Raw genomic sequence first — 21,472 nt, 5'->3', positions numbered from 1 at the left:
AGCTTCCCTGACATCACCAAACACACGTATAGTTACTATGCACCACACCATGGTACACAGTTTCTCTCTCATTGTATTTATTTATTTACCCTTCTATGTTATAACACCTTTGTAACAAGGTATCTATTCTCATATCTGTACCCTATAATTTATAGCTTAAGAACTTGGTCAAAAGTAGCTATTCAAAATATAGTATTTAAATTATCATGAATTTTAGAACCGGGAGAAATGGATTCCAGTGCTGCCTCCACCATTTACTAGGTATGTTCTCTTGAAGAAGTTACTAGCGCTAGGGTTATATACTTACTGTCTCGTCCTTCAAAGTGATGTACTCTAACCTCCTACTGTGTTGCATTTGGTACCTATACACACTAAGATAGACCCTCTACAAAAAATAACCTTCAATCAGACTTCATACCCACTTTTGGCAAAATTATTATCCCTCACATTGAGCCACTCAACAAAGTGCCTCAAAAGGCCCAAAGTCGTAGCCACAGCAAAGCAAAAGGAGGATTCCAGCTCCAACACACCATCATTTCTGTACACCACACCACTTACTTGTGTGAGGAATCTTGGGTCCTTTTAGAAAACTTATTACTCTTCATCTTCCTACACATACAGCACACCTCACTGACTGATTTCAATAATCAAATGAGATGATCTGAAACTTCCTTGTAAAGTAAAAATGCTCCCAAATATCAAGTAGTAGTATTATTATGATAATGATGCTAGGAAAGAGAAAGTTATGTATTTTGGATGTTTTGTTGCTATAATATTTCCATGCTGTTCAATGAGCCACTTACTGGGAATCGTAACCACTTATTCAGAACTGGGAGAGGGCTCTGGATATTGATTCTTATTTTCTCTTCCACTTTTTAGTACAATTAAAATGTATGGATTTTCAGAGGTGATTACCTACTACATTTGCTTAGAAATTATGGCTCTATATGTATACAGATATATACCTTAGGAATGGATGATAATTGACTTGAAGAAATTTCTGGTCTTACTGGGAAAAGTCTCTGAAACATTGGTTTGTATGAAAATTGCATGTGGAACTGTGTATGCTGGGCCCTGGCTTCCTGGGTGAATTGAAGTCCTCTCTTCTTTTCTCCTAATTGTTCTTTCAGTTGAAATTGGAGTCCGGTTAAAGCTTGTAACATTTTTCTTCTTTTCTTCTCACTGTTAATGGATATGAAAAAGAGGAGTGCTGCAAAAAAAAAATGCAAAACATTATTTTCTTTTATCACTTGAGATTACATATTGTAAAATAAATCTAATAAATGATAGGGGAAGCATCTGAAAGAAAAACAAACTCATTCTTTAATGGTTAAGGTTCACCCATAAACATACAATTCTTAATGTTCAAGTTTAAAAAAAAAAAGATGAGAAGAAACAGTTGGCATGCAGCTGACAATTGTGTTTGGAGATTTGTGTCTGACTTTGTTATTCTGAGCAAAGCCAGGTATCAGTCTCTTGGGATTATGTACAAAGGCAAGAAAAAAAGTGGACATGTACAAACCTCAAAGGTGACTGCTGGGTTAATAAAACAGTCTGTTTTCTGTTCACCCACTCTTGCTCTCAGTGTGCAAGTATATTAAAATATGTCAAAAGGAAAACCATTCGCTGTGCAAAAATAATTCAGCTACAAGTCACAGTTGCCAGCTGGTGGACTGCCTCAGTACATTTAAGCGCACTAACAAGTGACCCATACATCTCCCTGGATGAAAGTTGTATCCTCATTAAAAGAGAAACAAACACAAAATAGGAACAACTGTCACACAGAAAAACAGACCACAATAGATACCACATTTCCCCCGTCCGTTTCTGACTTGAGCTATTGCAGACTGAAGAGAGGTGCTGTCCTAGAAGTAACCTCTTAAAAAGCCATGAAAGTAAAACAAGGAAGCTGCTGGAGGAACTGAACGGGTAGCTAATGGCCACCCATACTACGGTTCACTGTATCTGGAAAAACATCTTCTTCTTTCTAGTCTCTGTAAAATCTCATGCTACATAAGACATTGTAATAATGTGGAGTTGCTGCATTAAACAAACATACCCTAGGGAATTTAGAATTAATGCTCTAATGTATATCTTTAAATAATCTCTCTTAGAAAAACTCTGATTTAAGCTGTTATATGATACCAATCTTTGCTTCCTGCTTTTCCTCTAGAGAACTGTATCATTGATATAAACCTGCAAAAAAAAAAAGAAGTTAATGTTGCTCAACTCTAATAGTGCTCTTCTTATTTTATAGTATCCTGCACATTATTGTAAGGCAAACACATATATTGGATGCTCAGTGTGATAACTCCAGTCTTAGGCATAGCAGGATATGTCAGTGGAGCATGTGCCTTCAAAAAGTAGGTAATAATCTAGAATAATAAGAGAACAATATTTGAGGAAATATGCCTAATTACAAAAGTGTGGTATTAGCAATTATTTCAAAGCTGGGTAAGGGATTCCTCCTGTATACAGGCAACACCTTCGCTCTACGATTTCCACAGAAGTTACCATGCACTATTCCACTTGTCTGTTTCATCTTCTATGCCCCTCATGCTAAAATGCAAGCTCCTCAAGGGCAAGAATTCTCATATGTTGTTTCTTACATGGTTGGAGTCCCCATCTCATACAACCTCTGGCACAAATAGGAATTCAACAATTATCAATTGGTTGATTGGTTAACTAATTTGTACACTCAATCATTTGTGCCCCACTTTGAACTACCAACTCTTTAGTGGAAGACAGCAGAAGAACTGTAAAGAGAAGCTGAATCTAGGAATAGACTAACAATTTCTGTGACAAACTACAGCCCAGGAAAATGGATAACATGCAAAAGGCAGAACTGCTCAATTCTGAATAATGCTTTAGACTGGATTATATAGAACAATCATTAAAATAAAATTAAAGCCCAATATAGGAGTGAAAGTAATAAAGGATCAGCAAACCAATCTGAATAAATTAAATTGTCCCTGCCCAGAACAGTTATATGAGCTTGGAAACAAAAAAAGTATTTGAGGAACCAAAGTTAATGATAAGAGTAACTTATTAAAATGGGAAATGATAGATTTGGAAACCAAGGACTAGTGAGCTTGATTTTTAGTTCCCATGAAATTCTACAGCAGATTATTAAACAGTCTATGAAGTCATGAAAAATAAAGACTTCACTAGGACCTGGAGTCAAAAGAGTACTGTATGAAGGCGAAAGTGCTAGGTTCATGTTTTGTATGTATGTCCTGGTCACTTCACTGACTTTTCTTTTTCCCTATTTGTTGTGGGTTGAATTGTGTTCTTATACACCCCAAAAAAATCAATATCTGGAAGTCCTAACCTCTGGTATTTGTAAGTATGATCTTATTTCATAATAGAGCCTTTGCAGATGTCATTTAATTGCAAGTGAAGATGCAATCATATTGGAGTAGGATAAGTAATCCACATGTCTGGTGTCTTATAGGAAGAAGAGATGAGACACAGAGATGCAGGAAATTTCACCGGGTGAAGACAGAGGCAGAAATTGGGACTGCACTGAGCAGAAGCAGAGAAACCTCCCATTGAGCCCCCCAAAGGATAACTCCTGCTAACAACCTGATTTTGGACTCCAGAATACAGGAGAACAAACTTCTGTTGTTTTAAGTCACCCAGTTTGTGGTAATTTGTTGTGAATCTAACAGACCATTCTACAAAATGTAATTAGTGATTTGTCTTCCTAAGGTGATTTGCAGGAGGATCATAACATCCTATCAGTAATTCTCAATTTCAGCAAAGCATTTCATAAGGTCTCTTATAATATGCTCATTAATAAAATAAACCTGTGTGAGGTCAATTATTAGATTCAAAGTTGTTAAAACTACCATTTCCAAAGAAAGCTGATTAAGAATTCAACATGTGGGGCAACCAGTTTGCTCAGTGGTTACAGTGCAGGGTCCATAACACCAGGATTGCCTGTTCAATAACCACATGGGCCAGTCGGCTGTGCCCTCCACAACTAGATTGAAAACAATGACTTGCCGTGGAGCTGATGGGTCCTAGAACAACACACTGTTCCCCAATATTTCCCAATAAAAATAAAAAATATAAAAATTCAACACGAACCTAATATTTCCCAAGATTTTCACTTATTGATGCTGTATATTGAAAATAGCTCTTGAGCCTCAGATGCCTATATTTTAGTCCCTTTTGAGACAAACAAACAGGATTTTGTAAACTGACCATGAGTAACATTTGTAACATTATAGAACCTTTGTGGTCAAAGAACCTTTCATTCATCTGTTGCTGTTTAACATATTTAACAGGATTTACAGAAATACATGGAATGGATGTGACTCAAATATGGGGGGAAAAGATAAGTTGGGAGAAATAACATTCACACTGAATGACAAAATCAGCATTTAAAAATAAAATTGTTATTATCTTAATTATTATTATTATAACATGATTTAGTAAGCATTATTAATAACAATTTAATACATTACACCCCTAATAGTACTTGACATATGGTAGAGACTCAATAAATTACTATAATTATTAATAGTGTGGTAGCATAGACTAATAGGCCAAACCCATTGAAGTGGAAAATGGACAACATTTCATTTGGGTTCCAAATTTAAATAGATACAAGGTGGGAAATACCCATGTTCATCATTCATATGGAATAGATTTGGAGACTTCCATTGACCAAAGTTTCAAAGTGTCCAAACAGTGTTTTTGTGGCCTTGTAAACAAAAACAGAAACAAAAGAAATGACAAAAGTGAGAACTTGGCATGAATTACTCGGTGTATGTAGGTCTGTGATAATTTGTGGAGAGGAAAGGTAACAGGTCTGTTTTTCTAAAAGCAGAGATCCTCTTCTTCACATTTGACAGCTGTCTACACCGTACGGGGAATTGGGTAAGATTCCCAAAGACACGGAGGCTTTCTGCACATTCCCATCAAATGTCAGGAACATAGAAAGATGCGGCTTCCCAAAACATGCAAATTTGTGCCATGGGAAGCAGAGCTGGATGAAAGGCATTTCTTCTGCCCCCTAGAGAAACTGAAGCTTCACAAGAGCAGCAACAACAATAAGAAATATCAGAGACTCCCTCAGTGAAGACAGAAGTCCACAAACATTTGAGAGACTAAAAGAAAGACACCAGCTAGGAAGAGACATTGCAGCGTCTCACTGTCAAAAATCTAAAAGGAGTGCCAAGGATAAGGAAGATGGGAGGACATTTGACAGAGCATGAAGACAAGGGCGCCACATGAGAAAAATTTCGCCCACACTGATTGTCATGAGCACTGGTAACATGCAAGCAAAGGAGGCGACATAGGGCAGATCTGATGAGAAGTGTGGCTTTCTGTTAATTAAGCCTCTTTCTGACATGCAGTTGGGAAACTTCTGAATGAAAAATGCATTTTCCTATATGTTGACTAGGATACAATGCCTGATACTCATCACAAAAGTAACTCAATTTCTTTATATTTGCATTCTTTCCAACACAAGGTTTCAAACAGTTTTGGATACCCACTGTATTAGTTTCCTGTGGATACTGTAAAACAATTACCAAAAACTTGGTAGCTTAATTTTTTTCTCTCTCTCTTATCATTATAGGCAGACGTCTGAAATCAGTTTCCTTGGGCTAAAGTCAAGGTGTCACCAGGGCTGGGTCCTTCTGGAGGCTCCAGAGGAGGGTCCATTTCCTGTTTTATTCAGATTCCAGAGGCTGCCTGTATTGGCTTGTGGCTCCTTCCTCCATCTTCTAAGTATGTCACTCCAACCTCTGCTTCCGTAGTCATATGCCCTTCTTATAAGGACTCTTGCAATTACATTGGGCCCACCTGGATAATCCAGGATAATCTCCCCATGTCAAGGTCCTTCACTTACCATATTTTGCCGTGTATAATGCTCTCCTGTGTATAATGCCCACCCATTTTTTTGGCCCAAACTTTCAGGGAAAAATATCTTTTGTTTTAATTTTTTAAATCAAATTTTTATTTGTTTACATTTAGGTACTTGTTTTTGTATTATAAAGGAATTTTAGCATTTATTTTTAAACATATTTTGGTACAAGAAATTTTATGTAACAAGTGATTACAAAACACAAGAACAGATACAAGGTACAAGAAATTTTATGTACCAGTAAAAAATTTACAATATTTATGCATCATATAAAAGGCCAAGAACTCTTTGTTATTGCAAGGTCGTCATAAATTCAACAAAACTGATTATTGTATTCCAGGGTATTATTTTGCATACAGATATTGTTATTAATTTCTAGAGTTACACTTTTAACTAATAAGCATAAAAAAAACATTTATATAGATATGGAATTAGTGCTATCCATGTATAATGTGCATCCTTATTTTTCCCTCACAAATTTGAGCAAAAAAGTGTGCATTATACATAGAAAAAATACAATAGTCACATCTGCAAGGTGCCTTTTGTCATATAAGGTAATAGCCACAGGTTCCAGGGATTAGGATATGGACATATCTGGGGGACCTTCGTTCAGCATACCAAACCCATTTTAAAAGAAACATTATAGGTAGGGAGTATGGTATAGAGTGAAAGCATAAACTACCATTGCTTACTTCACGGACACTTAAAATGCTTTTTATTGGCCAGATGCTTTTCTAAGTGCTTTACAAATATTAACTTATTTAATTTTCATGACAGCCTTACAAAGTAGGAATCATTATAATTCCCATTTTACTGAGAAGAAAACTGAGGTGTACAAAGGATAAATTACTTACACAAAGTTTGGTGGTTATTTAAAGCCATTATGAATCCAAATCATGCCTCTTATCTGAGTGGGCTTGACTTAGAGTTTTGTTGGGAAAAACCTATTTTACATGGCTGGTGTGAGGACTGAATAAAACAGTATGTAGAAAATAGCTATCACAGCTGCTTGTTTAAGATTTACTCATTTACACAGTAGATGATAAAATAAATAAATATATTAGAAACTTTAACCAAAGATTTAAAAAAAGAAAAACAGAAAAAGAAGAAGAACAAGGATGGATAGGGAACTGGAAACACTCTTATCTGGAAAACAGTAGTTTAGCTTGGAGAAGAAAAGAATTATGAGGACATATTAGCTTTCTTGAAATATGTAAAGAACTTTCATGTGAAAGGGGAAGTAGATTTATTTTAATGTTACCCCATAAAACCAAACTAAAACCTAAGGGTAGAAATTACACAGTGATAAAATCTGGCTGAAAAAAAAATATATATATATATATAAAATAATAATTAGAGTGATCCACCAATGAAAAAGGCTGCCTTGGAGTTTTGTAGGCTTTCAGTTCATTAGAATGTTCAAGCACAGGCGAAATGACTCTCTGTAGTATAGAAAATACAGAATGGATTTCAACAATGAGAGGCACATTTAAATACTCATGCATTTATTCAGCAAATATTTACTGGCCATCTTTTGTGTGCAGTGCCTGTAAGGCCCCTTACAACTCTAAAAATAATGGAATCTACTATACTATGAATAAACAAATAAGAACTTCTGTTGCAAAAGTGGACATTAATTTCAGGCTAATTCTTATTGGAAGGGTCGACTGATTCTTCAACTCTCAGGCTCTCTGTTTTGTCTGGCATGATCTGCAATGAACCTTATTTTCATGATCCTATATCACTAGACATAGGAAGACTTTTTCTACAGTAGAGACAGTTTTTAATAGGAAAAATCACCCATTTTTGTATTCCTATAGGAGGGGCTTTTCTTAAAATGAGAGAAGAGCATTTGATTCCACAATGTTTGGTTTTGTGTTGCTGTTTTTTTCCTTTCGGCGTATGCAAAAAAATATAACAATCAACATCTTTTAACCAAAAGAAGGGGAATCGGTGGAACCCTGCTCATTTAATCTGGAGCAGACACCACTTTTGGAAGAGTCTGTCCTTTGTCATTATCTCCAGCAAAGATATGCAGAAACTTCACTCGCACTTTTGGACCCACAAACAAATGAATTATGGTAGAAATATATTAAATACGATTTGTCCTGAGAATTATTAAAAGGCTATCTACCTACCTCTCACCTGATCTCCTTGGCTAAGCCGATTGCTTTTTGAGAATTACCTGAATTACAAAGGTAACACAAGAAAATCTCCCACCACTGATCACAATGTGTCCAGTGTCTCCATCACCCACATGCCTCTTCATCACACAGCACCCAATGGCATTGGTAATGCAGCTGTTAGTATGTGTCAGAATTAACCAGATAATTGGATAGCCCTCTATTTGATTTTTTGCTGCTTACAGTATTTCCTTTGCAGAAGTTACAGAGCAGGGATAATAATAACCGTAATACAAGTTGACCTTTAATAAACTCTTACTATGTGATGGTCACATCATGTGAACCCTCAGAGGCAATCCTTTCAACACTCTGTCAGGCAGGTACCTTTTTCCTTGTCTAAAGAATGTGATGGCTCCAAGATTAAAACCCAGATGGACATGGAGCTCCTGAGCTCCCATTGACTGACAAACTTACTCCACAACGTTGAACCACCCCTCTAATGAAGACAAATTAGTTAGAAAAAATATTAAAAAATAATTACAACTCTGCATTTAGATATCTTTTATAGCAATAAACAGTGAGTTAAAGATGGAACCCAGTTCTCTAGATACTTGTGTTCCAAATGACAATCAATTTAAATATAAAAAGCACTGTCAGCCCCTGAGGGCTGCCACATCACTGAGTTATTAAATATCATGCAAGAGCCTGTGTAGGTAAGAACATGTTTAAAAATATTGTAAATTTTCTTCTCTTCCCCTTCAAAATGCCCCAAGGCACAGGTATACATTATGGACACCACTGGCCTGAAAATTCTCAGCTGAGGAAAAAAGAAATCCAAAATCCTTGAATTATAAGAGCACTAAAAGCATCTAAAATGATAACTATTTTGCCCCTTTAGCACCAAAAGATCAACTGATTTTTATTTTTCACTTGGAGTTGACCTTTATTTAACCCATGGCATGCCACAGTTATGGCCTGAAGCAATTTTTCAGTGTATGCCTTGACTTGGGATGAGAATAGACATCTCACTCACCCTGTCTCTGAGTCATCCCTTTATACTGCTGATGATGGTCAGTCAAACAAAGAAAACACATTTCTCAGCATTTAGAAAACACTAGAACTTTCTAGTCAATTATTTATTTCCTCCATTTCAAATATATTCAGAACAGTAAAATGTTTGCAAATTCCAAAATAATCTACTTTATTAAGCTCTCACTAAGATGTTTGTGCTCAATTACATATTAAAAGTAACCAGCTGATTGTGTCTGTATCACAAAAAGTTAAAAGGGTTTCTGATCAACTGCCTGCCTGCTGGCGTCCTTTCCTGATGGGGAAATTAACGTAAAGGCTTTCTGGCACCTCCTTTACCCCTCGTGGTAAATCCTGTACCTGTACACAATTGGTCAGCGCTACCCCATTATGTTCAATGTAATAAGTGAGCTATATTTAAAGGATTTAAACATGATTAGTACAGTCTAACAGTCTTTCTCTAATGAAAACAAACTCGGTTACATATTATGAAAGATTACAATACCAAAGAGAAAAGTCCAAAAGTACAGTCGGAGGTATCTAATTTAGAGATTAAGAATTTATGGCTATAAAGGCTGTGGGTTATCCAAGGGAGAATGCAGATTCTCTGGAGGTTTTTAACGACATAAACAGCTCTAGTTCTGAGCTGGTGTAATGAGATCCTGGCTACAGGTAGGAAGCAAAATAAAACACATAAATACTGTGTTTCCCAAAAAATGAGACTTAACTGGAAAATAAGCCCTAGCATGATTTTTCAGGATGACATCCCCTGAACACAAGCCCTAATGCATCTTTTGGAGCAAAAATTAATATAAGACCTGGTCTTATTTTCGGGGAAACACGGTATCTGTGTAGAAAAGGTAGAGACAGTCTGGCTCAAGGATGTCTGGAGGAAACTGCTCAACAGCTATATTTATATGAGTATAATTTAATAGTAGCCCAAATCTTCTATTGTGTATCATCTTTCCACAGTTTTTTTTGTTTGTTTGTTTGTTTTTGGTTTTTTTGTTTTTTGGGGTTTTTTTTGTAGGCAGCATTGATTTTTAAAATTTCGTGGAAAAAGAATCAAAATCACTATATGAATATATTGAACACTTGTCAAACACTTTATATCTTCTATCTCCTTCAACATTTTCAATAAGTTGATTTATTAAGGCTTATTGTGATCAAATGGAGAAACTGAAACTCAACAATAACAAGTAACTTGCTCCATGCTACCCACTTACTAAGTGGAATATTAAATCCAGATCAATTTGACTTCAAAACGTGTGCTTCTAAATATCTATATCATGTAGTAAATTAGTCTTAGCAATCATTGAGAAAAACATGGATCCAACCAATGCAGTAGGTCAGGGAAGAGAAATGAGTTAAAAGTGATAGAAAGAATACATGATTATTATTTGTAAGTGATACAAATAACTACATAGAAAGCCTGGGAAACAACAAACCAAAATTTAAAAAACATGTAAATAATAAGAGTTTAAACACAATAAATTTAACAATTTTTTAAAAAATTACATGTACAAACTTAAGAATATACTTTAAAAACCACTTAATCATACACTTTAAGACAATGAATTTTATTGTATGTAGAGTATATCTCAATGAAAAGTAAAAAGAAACAAATTACACTACCAGTTTATATGAAGGAAAAGGGAGTAAAATAAGGACTGTTTACTGATAGTACAAATATAAATTAAAACATTTTTTTCTGAAGGGTAATTAAGCTTTGTTAACCAAAAGTCCAGTTATTATGTTTCTAAATAAAAGAACTAATCAACTGGGCTGAGAGGCTGTTCGCAGAGCGGGTTGAAGATGAATGCCAGAGGACTTGGATCTCAGCTAAAGGACAGTATTCCTGTTACTGAACTTTCAGCAAGTGGACCTTTTGAAAGTCATGATCTTCTTCGAAAAGGTTTTTCTTGTGTGAAAAATGAACTCTTGCCCAGTCATCCTCTTGAATTATCAGAAAAAAATTTCCAGCTCAACCAAGATAAAATGAATTTTTCCACACTGAGAAACATCCAGGGTCTGTTTGCTCCACTCAAGTTGCAAATGGAATTCAAGGCGGTGCAGCAGCACATCGTACTGCAAGTTGGAGAGGGAGGTGGTGGTACCCGGTTCTCAGATGAGGAAACAGGTTCAGCGTCTTCCATTTCTTCCAAGCTCAAACCTTTCACTGGATATTTTGAGGGGTAATGATGAGACTATTGGATTTGAAGATATTCTTAATGACCCGTCACAAAGTGAACTAATGGGAGAACCACACTTGATGGTGGAATATAAACTCGGTTTACTGTAATGCAGTATGCTGTCCGTGAAAACAGAGGGGCTACATCTTGTTTATAGTCGTCTTTTTACTATAATTTTATGTACACAACACATGAGGATTGTTGCCTAAATAATATCTGATCATTTGAAAGTATTTGGTTCTTCGGTTTATGGCCATGCGACAGTTGAAAACACTAGAGATGATTTTAAAACTCCTGGTTTATATTAAAACAATAACCTATGTCTTTAAAAAATTGTTTTGAATGAATATTATAAAATCGTCTTCAGGTTCCAGTTCAACCTGTTTTCTGGGTAGTCCATACATTTAATTTTGAATAAAAATTACCGGTATTTGAGTCTCCAGCCTTCACAGTAGCATATTTCAGAGTAAACATCTGTAATTGATTTCACTGGCAACACTTCAATTTAGGTATAAAATCAGATATTTGTGTTTTACCTTGTTTCAGTAATGCTCATAAGAGTAATAGTTGCTTTATTGAACTTACTTTAGAATTATAGCCTATTTTTTGCTTCTTTCAAGTGGAAAAGTATAAGTTTAGAGGTTTTGATTTGGGTCTTGTCTTTACAGTGAAAAATTAAATAAAGTAACGAGCAGATGTCAATTAAAAAAAAAAAAAAAAAAAAGAACTAATCAAAGATGTGCCATTAGATTTATATATAACAAAATTCATCATAGTCTTGTTTATAATACCCCCTCAAAGAATTAAGACAATAAAAACTACATAAATCCAGGAACTTTTAAATATACTTTATATATCCATTAAAAATCATGTTTCAGAATAGTTGATTACATTGGAAATGCTCGCAATGGTAAGTGAAAAGGGCAAGATACCAAAAAAAAAAAAAGAGCTAAAGGTTAAAAAGAAATTAGAGTTGTAATAAATTGTATGAGAGAAGAGAATACCTTTGCAAAAGTATATTGGACGAGATAAAGGAAGCTGATGTGAAGGTATATTTTCATCTAGGAATGATTTGTTCGTCAGTTGCTGAGGAATAGGCTGTGACTGGTATAACAGGCCGTCGAGAGATTCTGGCATGTTCTATGTCTGTGTAGCTCCTATGTGTCAGGGAAGGAGATGGAATTGCTGCTCCACGTCACTTCCCCTCAGGTGCACCAAGCCCACACCCTACAAAGAGCCTTGGCAAAAGCTGATTTCTCTTCCTGGGATTTTCTTCCCCAGGTTTTTCCTTGGCTGGCTCCTGACACATATTCTCCATTCATATCCTTGCTGAAAGTCCACTTACTAAAGAGTAAGGCCTTCTCTGTCTGCACAAAGCAGCATGGCATCACCTGGGAATTTGTAGGAAAGAGAAACTCTCACGCTACACCCAAACCTACCAAATTCAAATCTGTAGTCTAACAACATCCCCGGGTGATAGCATGCACATAGAAATTTGAGAAGCACTGACTTTATAGTCAGTGATAGAGAATACTGATTCCCTGCAGCATTTTCTTCACAGCTCTTCTGTATATCTAACATCTTCTCTCCTTTCTTACTTGCAGTTCCATTAGGGCAAATATATTTGTCTTTCTGCCTCTATCCCCAGTTCCTAAAATTACTCTTGATGCACAGCTGAAACCAAATAAACGTTTGCTGAATGAAAGCACAGAATGGAGAAAGATGCCTAAGTAATTTTGAAGAAATGCTATTACACGTTTCCTTAAACTGTCTAAGTTACTGTGTCTTTGGAGCCTTACTATTGAATACAGAGAGACAGGAGCTAATAGAGCAACAGCCAGCCCAACACATCATTTATAAATAATCTTCATGGTTGCATAATAAATCCTATCTAATAACTTTCTAACTAATAATGAATATTTAGCATGTGTGAAAATAAAAGTAGGTTCTTTAACAGTTAAATATAGTACATAGAACTGAAAATCACAACTTGGACATGAATGTTCATGGCAGCGCTGTCCGTCACGAAGTGGAAGCAATCTACATACCCACCGACAGATGAACGGATAAGCTAAATGCATTGTATAAATTAATGGAATATTATTCAGCCACAAAAAAAGGAATGCAGTACTGATACATATTACAAGGATAGGCCTAGAAAATATTATAAGTGAAAGAAACCAGACACAAAAAATCACAATATGTAAGTGAAAGGAGACAGACACAAAAAGATTTCGTTGTATGAAATCTTCAGCATAGGCAAACCCCATAGAGAAAAAGAAGATTCACAGTTACCAGGGGCTGGTAGAAGAGAGAAATAGAGAATGACTTCTTACTGGGTAAGAACTTTCCTTTGGGGTGATGAAAATGTTTTGGAATTAGATAGTGATACTTTCTGCACATTATTGTGAATGTACTGGAAGTTACTAAATTGTACACTTTAAAATGGCTAAAATGTTGAATTTTCTGTTATATGATTTCACCTCAAAAAATAAATAAAAGTAAATTACTGTTTTAAAATGTAACAGCTATTAAATATATTGATTTGCTATCAAGAAATGCTGTGTTATAGTCTCACTATATCGGGAGTCAGGATTCCAAATGATTAATATTGTGTGACGATTATCTCTGCCAGACAGAGATAAGGCAGAGAAATAAGGTAAAAGAAATGAGTCTAGGATTTGCCTAAGCCAGGACTCAGATTTCTTTGATCCTTGGCTAAAAGCCGTGATTGGCCCAAAAGGTCAAATGGAAAGGGGAAAAAAAAAATCAAGAATAAATCAGTAAAATAAAAAATTCATTAAAATTTAGCTATTGGGAGGAAAGGAAATAACCTTCCTTTCTTGTGCTAAAGAGAAAACGACAACCTAATTTTCAGAAGAGGTAACAAATGTATAGTTAGGCTCCCAGAATTTCTTCTCTACAGGGAAATGTTGGAAATAAATTCTAGGAGGAGCCTTCAGACTTACTGAAGCCACTGAAGTTGTAATAGTTTTTACAATTGCAAGGGTTTATTAAAGATCATCAGGAAGCTTGGCGTTTAAAAGGTATTTGGATAGATAAGACCCCTGTTTGCACTTTAATCTTTTACTGTTAATTACATGTTGCTGTGACTAAGCACTTCAAAACTGACTTTTATGCACTGTGCTATTATTTAATTTAATAAGAACTTCTTATAAAGTCACAGGTTAACAAAAGTTCATTAGTAAGTTGAATGTTTAGAACTCAGAAAGCATTTCCCTACAGATCAGTTTCAGCCATGGTGGTTGGGCTCTATGTCAGCAGGGTGCAAAAGACCAGGTAATCCATGCACACCTGCACTGACAGTACTAAAGAGCACACACACAGGTAAAAAGATTTCCATGGAAACATTTTTTGGGCATTCTGGAGCCTCCACTGTGTTACTGATGCTCATTTATTCATTCATCACTGGAGTGCTCAGTCAAGAAGCATTGGCAGTGCCAGCTGGCTATGTGCCAGGCTCATTGACTAGTCAGTCACCTCCCTCTCCACCTGTTTTTCACCAAGCCTGTTACTCTGATCCACAGGGAACAGACTTAGAGTAAGTACGTGTGGTTTAGCTTATAAATCCCATCATGGTGGGGTCTCTGTAGGGGCAGAAGAAGAGGCTCTAGGATAAGCAGATGTAACGAGGGATGGAGACGAGTAAAACGAGGTGATGGCGCGGACCTACCTGTCAGCCAAGCTGCTTATGCCTTCTTCCCAATTCATCTCACCGGTCAACACTGCCTTTGGGGTAGGAAACCCTTGGAGATGATGCCAATAAAGGCCAGCAAAATAAAGATACCTTTTCCTGCCTCTCACTCCCCTAGGGCAATGACCCAGATTGGAAATGCCAACAAATGGTGTTAAAGCCAAACAAGTGTGATGACTGAGATCTAAATTTTTGTTTCCTTCCCATCTCCTTATCTCACCTGAGATGAGAAAAAATAAAGGAGAAAGGGAAACATTTATAAATGTATAACCATAGGTATGAATGTTACATATCGGAACTTGTACGAAACAAAAACATGGGTTTTCTTGCAACTGCTGAACTCTTATCTTTAAAGCATCACAAGCGACCAACTAATAAAGACCACCACCTAGTGGTCCCAGCACCATAACTGCAACTTGAACAAAGTGTACTGAAATTCACAATCATTGGGGTTTGCTACAAGAGTATAAGGTAACATTGAAGCTTCGTTTTTTGTCCCTTGGATTCCAACCTCCCATTTTCCTTTCATTCTCCACTTGGTTTCTCCTGGTTTATAATTCTAAATGGTCTCGAAAGCAATAATTACTATTATTTTAACCTTTACAATTAGCTGCCTACTTTGTCACATTATGAGTTCTTCCTCTTTTATTATGTACCATAAGCCCCTATGAGATGTATCTGAAGTCAGTTCCTTTAAACATCATTTTGTCATACTACACTGTTAAAAGCTTCAGCATTTAAGTGGATCCTGTTGTCACCTTTACCAAGCCTGGTCTTCCTCACGTAGCCCCACGCTTCACTTAGCATATACATTGCCTGCCTATTTGGCTGCTTTCCACACTGTTACTTCACGACCCCAAATCTCAGACACAGCCACCCTTTGTACCCAGCTCTGAGTACTCTGATCCACCTTCTTCATGAGTTCTCCTCTACTACTCCTGCCAAGATCACTTCTTGCTTCTCTAACTTCTTACATTCATGGTTATTGCCACCAAGTTTACTGCTTAATAAGTTTCTAATGGTTTTATAATATTATGCCTGAAATATGATAATTTAAATATGTCTATATCTCCCACAGATCTCAGTACGGTATTAAACAACATGAGAGTGCAATAAATAAATGGCTGATTTAGAAAGGGATAGAGAAGGATGCTGTAATGAAAGTAGTGGTCTGGTGGGGGAGAAAAAAAAAGAGGAGGAAGAGTACAGGGGGAAAGATTGTCTCAATTATATTCTATGAATGGAAAAACCTTAAGTCTATCCTCCTTTATCATGTAAAATAGCAGTGACAAATTAAATAGAAAAGTATCCACCAAAATGTCAGGATACATTTAAACATATTCCAAAATATATATAGAATTTAATCATAAAACTTTGGGTGAGACAGTGAAAGAAGCTCACTTCTCAGGTAAAAAAAAGTGGGGGGAGGAAATACAGGGGGAAAGGAATTGTTATTAAGCAGGCAAGGAAATGTTAACTTGCATTCTAAGGTAGGACAAAGTTTTACTTCTTGGGCAGCAGTAGAAAACCTGCTCCAAGGATGTGAATTTCAGACAGATTAGGCAGCTGCACACTTAGAAATAACAGGACCTAGAGAAAGTTCTCTGCACTCAAAATCTGGCATACAATTCAACCAACTTCGAATGTGAACGGAAATATTTTACCCCCAAAATGTGAATAATAAAACAAATAAAATATTAAATAATCTACTCAAATGAAGAAGTCTGCAGAATAAGTAATGTGAACTTGAAAAATCTCATTAAGCAACACCAGAATTCTATTTCTAGTGCAGCTGCAAGTTGTTTTATAACTAGGCCTCCGGTAAAATAATTAGACTATTTTAAGGAGAAGCAGCTGATTCTATCTTGAGGAGATAAAAAAAAAAAAAAACACGTGCACATACACACACACACACACACACACACACATGCTTCTCCTATGTAAATTTCCCCCCAATTCCTCAAACTGACATTTTCAAAGACATTATAGAAGGACAGTTACTTATATGCTGTATATATCTCCATTTCACCACAAAAGAGTGATACCTGTGCAAGGCCTTGTTCAACATACTGTGGAGAGAAACAAAGAATGAAAATGCCAGAGTCACTGTCTTCAAGTATCTTACTGGGGTGAGAAGGCCTACATATATCAATAGATAGCAAATAATTCCATGATAACATTTAAGTAAGGATACCACATATTATGCAGATAGTCTATATTTTCACACCTCCATAGTATTAATTTCATACATCCCACAATTGGCAAGATGTTATACTAAACATTTGGGAGTACAAAGTAAATTGATTACTCAAATAACTCTGGAAAGCAGTCAGTATATTACGAAATGTATGGCAGTTATGTTAAACAGGGATAAGAGGTCACTTGATGGGAAAGGAGGAATTTGTGATTCACCTTAAAGTACAGGTATGGTTCACATATGCAGAGTTGAGGGGTATTATAGAAAGCATTCCAGGCACAGAGATTCTCTAATGTGCAAAGGCACAGAGATAGTTAAGCTAGGATGGGTCTTAGAATATTCACTCATTCCTTTTATCAGGATGTATAGAAAATGTGACATGAAACAATGAGAGATTATATTGGAAATCTATATTGGAACTAGACTATGGAAGACATTCAACTCCAAGCTGAGAAATTTAGCTTTAATCTAGCAAAAAACAAAAACCACATTGATGTTTTTGAGCAGCTGAGTGATAATTGTGTTTTAGGGCAATTAATCAGATAGCAACGCATACAATGCTCTTAAACGTGGAGGCATGACGAATCCATCAAGAGGCCATAGTCCATCAGTTTAGAGAAGAAGTAAAATTGGTAGTACAGTATTTCCTTGAAAATAAGACCTAACTGGAAAATAAGACCTAGCATGATTTTTCAGGATGCTAGTAATATAAGCCCTACCCCCCAAAAGAGCCCCAATTAAGATCGTCAGCCAGACGGACTCATTTAGTATGTCTGTTGCAACACACATCGGATGTATTGAATTATAAAATAATAATATTAATATATAATAAAATATAAATAAATATTATTGACATTAATACTTGAAATAAATGATAATATAAATTATAATTAAATATTTGTAAATACCCAAGCAGGTACCTTTGAACAAAAGGTAAACGCCTATGTAAACAGATGAACTCAAGAGTACAGACACAACGCACGAATAACATGTGCACTTGATAACGAATGGATCTGGTTGTGTCTAATATGAATCTTCATAATTCAATACGTCATGTGTTGTAACGGACGTACTTAATGCACACGTGTGAAATAAAGAAACGTTTCCTGAATTTTGGTGCCTGCAATTTTTCGTCGCTTTTGTTATCATTCCTAACTGTCAACATTTTTGTTGCCACTCTTGTCTTGCAAGTCTTCAGTTAACACTTGATTTAATGGTAGATTTAAAGGGAATAATATTTTGACCCCCAGACAAGATGAGTGCAAAAAGAAAGAGCTATTCTGTCAAGTACAAGAAAGGAATCGTGGAGGGCTCCTGGGGCAAGAATCTTACAGCTTTCTGCAAAGAGAAGAAGTTGGATCTCCAAAGGTCCAAAAATGGCAAGCAGGGTATGATAACCTCAGTCAACTGTGGATGACGGAAATGCTAAGAAGCACAAGTGTGGATCAGGTCGGCAACCATTATTTCCTGAGCTGGAAGACATCATCTGTGAATGGATTGCTGACAGGAGAGCAAAGGCTTTGGTTGTGCGCAGGGCTGATAGTCAAGCATTTGCCCGTGCAACGGCACCACAGTTAGAAATATACCTGGAAGAATTCAAAGCAGCACAACACTGGCTGGATGGCTTCCCTCAGTGATATGAACTGTCTCTAAGATCAACAACATTGTTCAAGCTGGGAGATACTGAATTTATTAAACGTGAACTTTCATTCAAGTCCTTTGTTTATGGCATCGACTTTTCTAAATGCCAACTCTCCAACCGGATTGCTGTGGATGAAACTGCAGTGTTTATGGGCCAAGGATCTCAAACGACAATTGATCAGAAAAGTGCCTCGTCAATCTACATTCCCTCCACTGGTTACGAAAGTGCACGTGTTACCTATATTTTGGCAATTTGTCTGGATAGAAAGAAAAGTTCCACCTCTAATCATCACTAAGGGCAAGAAAGATAAGGTTGAACATGTTTCAGGCATTTATGTTCTTGAAACCAAAAAAGCCTGGTGCACACTAGCAGATATAAGGAAGTGGGTCAATTCCATGCTGCCACTTGTTTTGTGAGGTGGCCAAAGAGATCTGCAAGTCTGGGATTCAACCAGCACTCACCGCGCTAAAGACATGAAGAACTTCCTTGCAGAGAGAAGAATAGATCAAATAATGATTCCTGCAGGAATGACTGCCTATCTCCAGACTCTTGATATTGCAATAAACAAGCCATTCAAGGACCATTTGCTCATGGAAATCAATGACTACACTGAAAATAGAATGGAGAGAAATCAGCGTGGAAACTTTGTAAAGCCTAGCCTGCAAGAGGTCGTGACTTGGGTGAAGAATTCATGGGATAAAATCACTGACAGCTGTGTTGCCAATGCACTATAAGTAGGGTACATGGACAACAAATGTTCATTTAAGGAGAGCTCTATTGATGGACATGAGAGATTGGGGCCAATGGTTCTACAGGAAATGGAGTCACAAGAAATTCAAGCTGGAATAAGGGGTTTGCAGAGTTATGACCATGTTCCAGAAGAAGATGACATGACTGTATTTGAATAAATGTAGATTTTTGTACATGAATAAATGAATAAATGTAGATTGTTGTACATGAATAAATGTAGATTGTTGTACATGAAAAAAATAAGACGTCCCCTGAAAATAAGCCCTAATACATCTATTGAAACAAAAATTCATATAAGACCCGGTCTTATTTGGGGGGAATACAGTATGCACAGTAGCTATCAGGACAAAATGGAACAGACAATTCCAAGAGACCCTACAGAGATAAAATTGAGTGAGACTTGGTTGAAGGGTAACCCAGAGCACCAACACAAAGATGATGCCATTTTGAGAAACTGAAAACAAACGAGTAAAGTTCATAACATTGGGGAATTGACGACTTCATTAAGACAAGTTTTCAGCCTGAAGTATCTTTCTGAAGGAAATGTCCACTCGGGAATTGCAACATAGGACAATTGAGATCACAGCTAAAGTTGTAGGTTTAGAAACCATCTAGAATGAGTGTAAAATAACTGAGCAAACTGAAATTTCACAGCTTGTACAGAAGGACAACGAGACGAGTCAATTGGGTACAACAAAGGCCTAGTGGTGAAAACAGGAAGATTATGAGAAAGTGTGACTAAGACCAGTTGGATCCCCATGTCCCCACCCTTCATTTAGTCCTCTTCCAAAATGGAAGGAGGTGGAAGATTTATACTTTAGAGAAATTAAACCAAACAGTACCAAAAAAATTGCCCAAAAAGAATGGCATAGGAAAGAAATTTAGAGTAAATGAGACAATATGTATGGGGGTAAAAGAAAAAAATAATAATAAAGCTTGAAATTAATAGCCTCAGAATGATAAAAGAATGTATTTTATTAACTAAAAATCAAGATGCACTAAAAATGAAAAAAATATATATTTTAATTAACAATAAATAAATATAAGGGAATATCCCAAAATTCAGAAATAAAAATGTGGTAAAAATAGGAGAGAAAAAAAAAAGAGAGAAAATACAATATTAGGTAAACTACTGTGAGTTCTGGAAGGGAAAAAAAAGGCAGAGATAAAATGATTAAAGAATTAATAAATTAATAAATACAATTTTCTAGAACTGAAGCTCAATAATTTTCAGACTGAAAAGCCCTCAACCTCCTCGATAAAAGAATGACAAGGCATACTATCAAGAAATTTTAGTGAAAAAGAAATAGGAATTCCGCATGGAATTTGTCCGTAAATGGAGAGGTTAGAACAAAATGGAGATAATCCTTCATAATAGGAGGGAAAATGACTTTTGGTTTAGAATTCTTTACCAAACTATTTATTATCAAAGATGTAGGGTGGGATAAAAATAAAAATCTCACAAACATGCAAGATCTTGACACTTTATTACCCTTGTATACTCTTCTGATTCACTACTGAAAAATGTACTTTGATTAATTATGAGAGTAAATACAAAAGGGAATAAAGTGAGATTAAAAAGATAAACATTGGATCTCCAACAAAGAAGAGAACAAAAGATACCTAAAGGGCTGCTTTGTCTTGGGTTACACAACAACAACCAGTTCTGAGTGGAGAAAGAGAATGAAAGACTTCTTACGGGGCAGGGAACAAAAAAAGAAGTGTTTCTGTGTAGAGCAATAGTAATTTTAAGAGTCAGGAGAGTTCAGATGCAGAGTTTTACTAATTTAAATATTGCTCTCAGATTTCTTTATGTTAGATTCCTGGCTTACTATTTTTTTATTTTAATATCAATCTTTCTGAATGGTTTTGTTTCAGATGGAGCTCTTGAAAACAATACATGTCTAGACTTTGGTTTTTATGTAATATAATAATCTCTGATTTTA

General features: G+C 36.1%; 2 protein-coding genes across 3 annotated transcripts in view; one reads left to right on the top strand and one right to left on the bottom strand.

The window, feature by feature from the left end:
* TFEC (transcription factor EC) overlaps positions 1-21,472 on the bottom strand; it is a 189,620-nt gene that overhangs the window by 136,881 nt on the left and 31,267 nt on the right. For both annotated transcript variants that reach the window (XM_033098598.1, XM_033098599.1), the window contains exon 2: positions 966-1,210. In XM_033098598.1, coding sequence (XP_032954489.1) covers positions 966-1,163 — 198 coding nt within the window. In that variant the 5' untranslated portion in view covers positions 1,164-1,210. The remainder of the gene's footprint in view (positions 1-965; positions 1,211-21,472) is intronic.
* LOC117017951 (proteasome maturation protein-like) lies at positions 10,815-11,594 on the top strand. The gene has a single exon (XM_033098604.1). The coding sequence runs from the start codon at positions 10,846-10,848 to the stop codon at positions 11,227-11,229; it is 384 nt and encodes a 127-aa protein (XP_032954495.1). The 5' UTR covers positions 10,815-10,845; the 3' UTR covers positions 11,230-11,594.

Source organism: Rhinolophus ferrumequinum, chromosome 26 (genome assembly GCF_004115265.2).
Source record: "Rhinolophus ferrumequinum isolate MPI-CBG mRhiFer1 chromosome 26, mRhiFer1_v1.p, whole genome shotgun sequence".
In the NCBI taxonomy this organism is placed as follows: domain Eukaryota; kingdom Metazoa; phylum Chordata; class Mammalia; order Chiroptera; family Rhinolophidae; genus Rhinolophus; species Rhinolophus ferrumequinum.
The sequence above is the reverse complement of the archived record's forward strand: the minus strand, read 5'-3'. Positions and strand labels throughout refer to the sequence as shown.

Coding starts and splice junctions, on each gene's coding strand:
- LOC117017951 (XM_033098604.1), top strand. CDS start 10,846: ATGAATGCCAGAGGACTTGGATCTCAGCTAAAGGACAGTATTCCTGTT.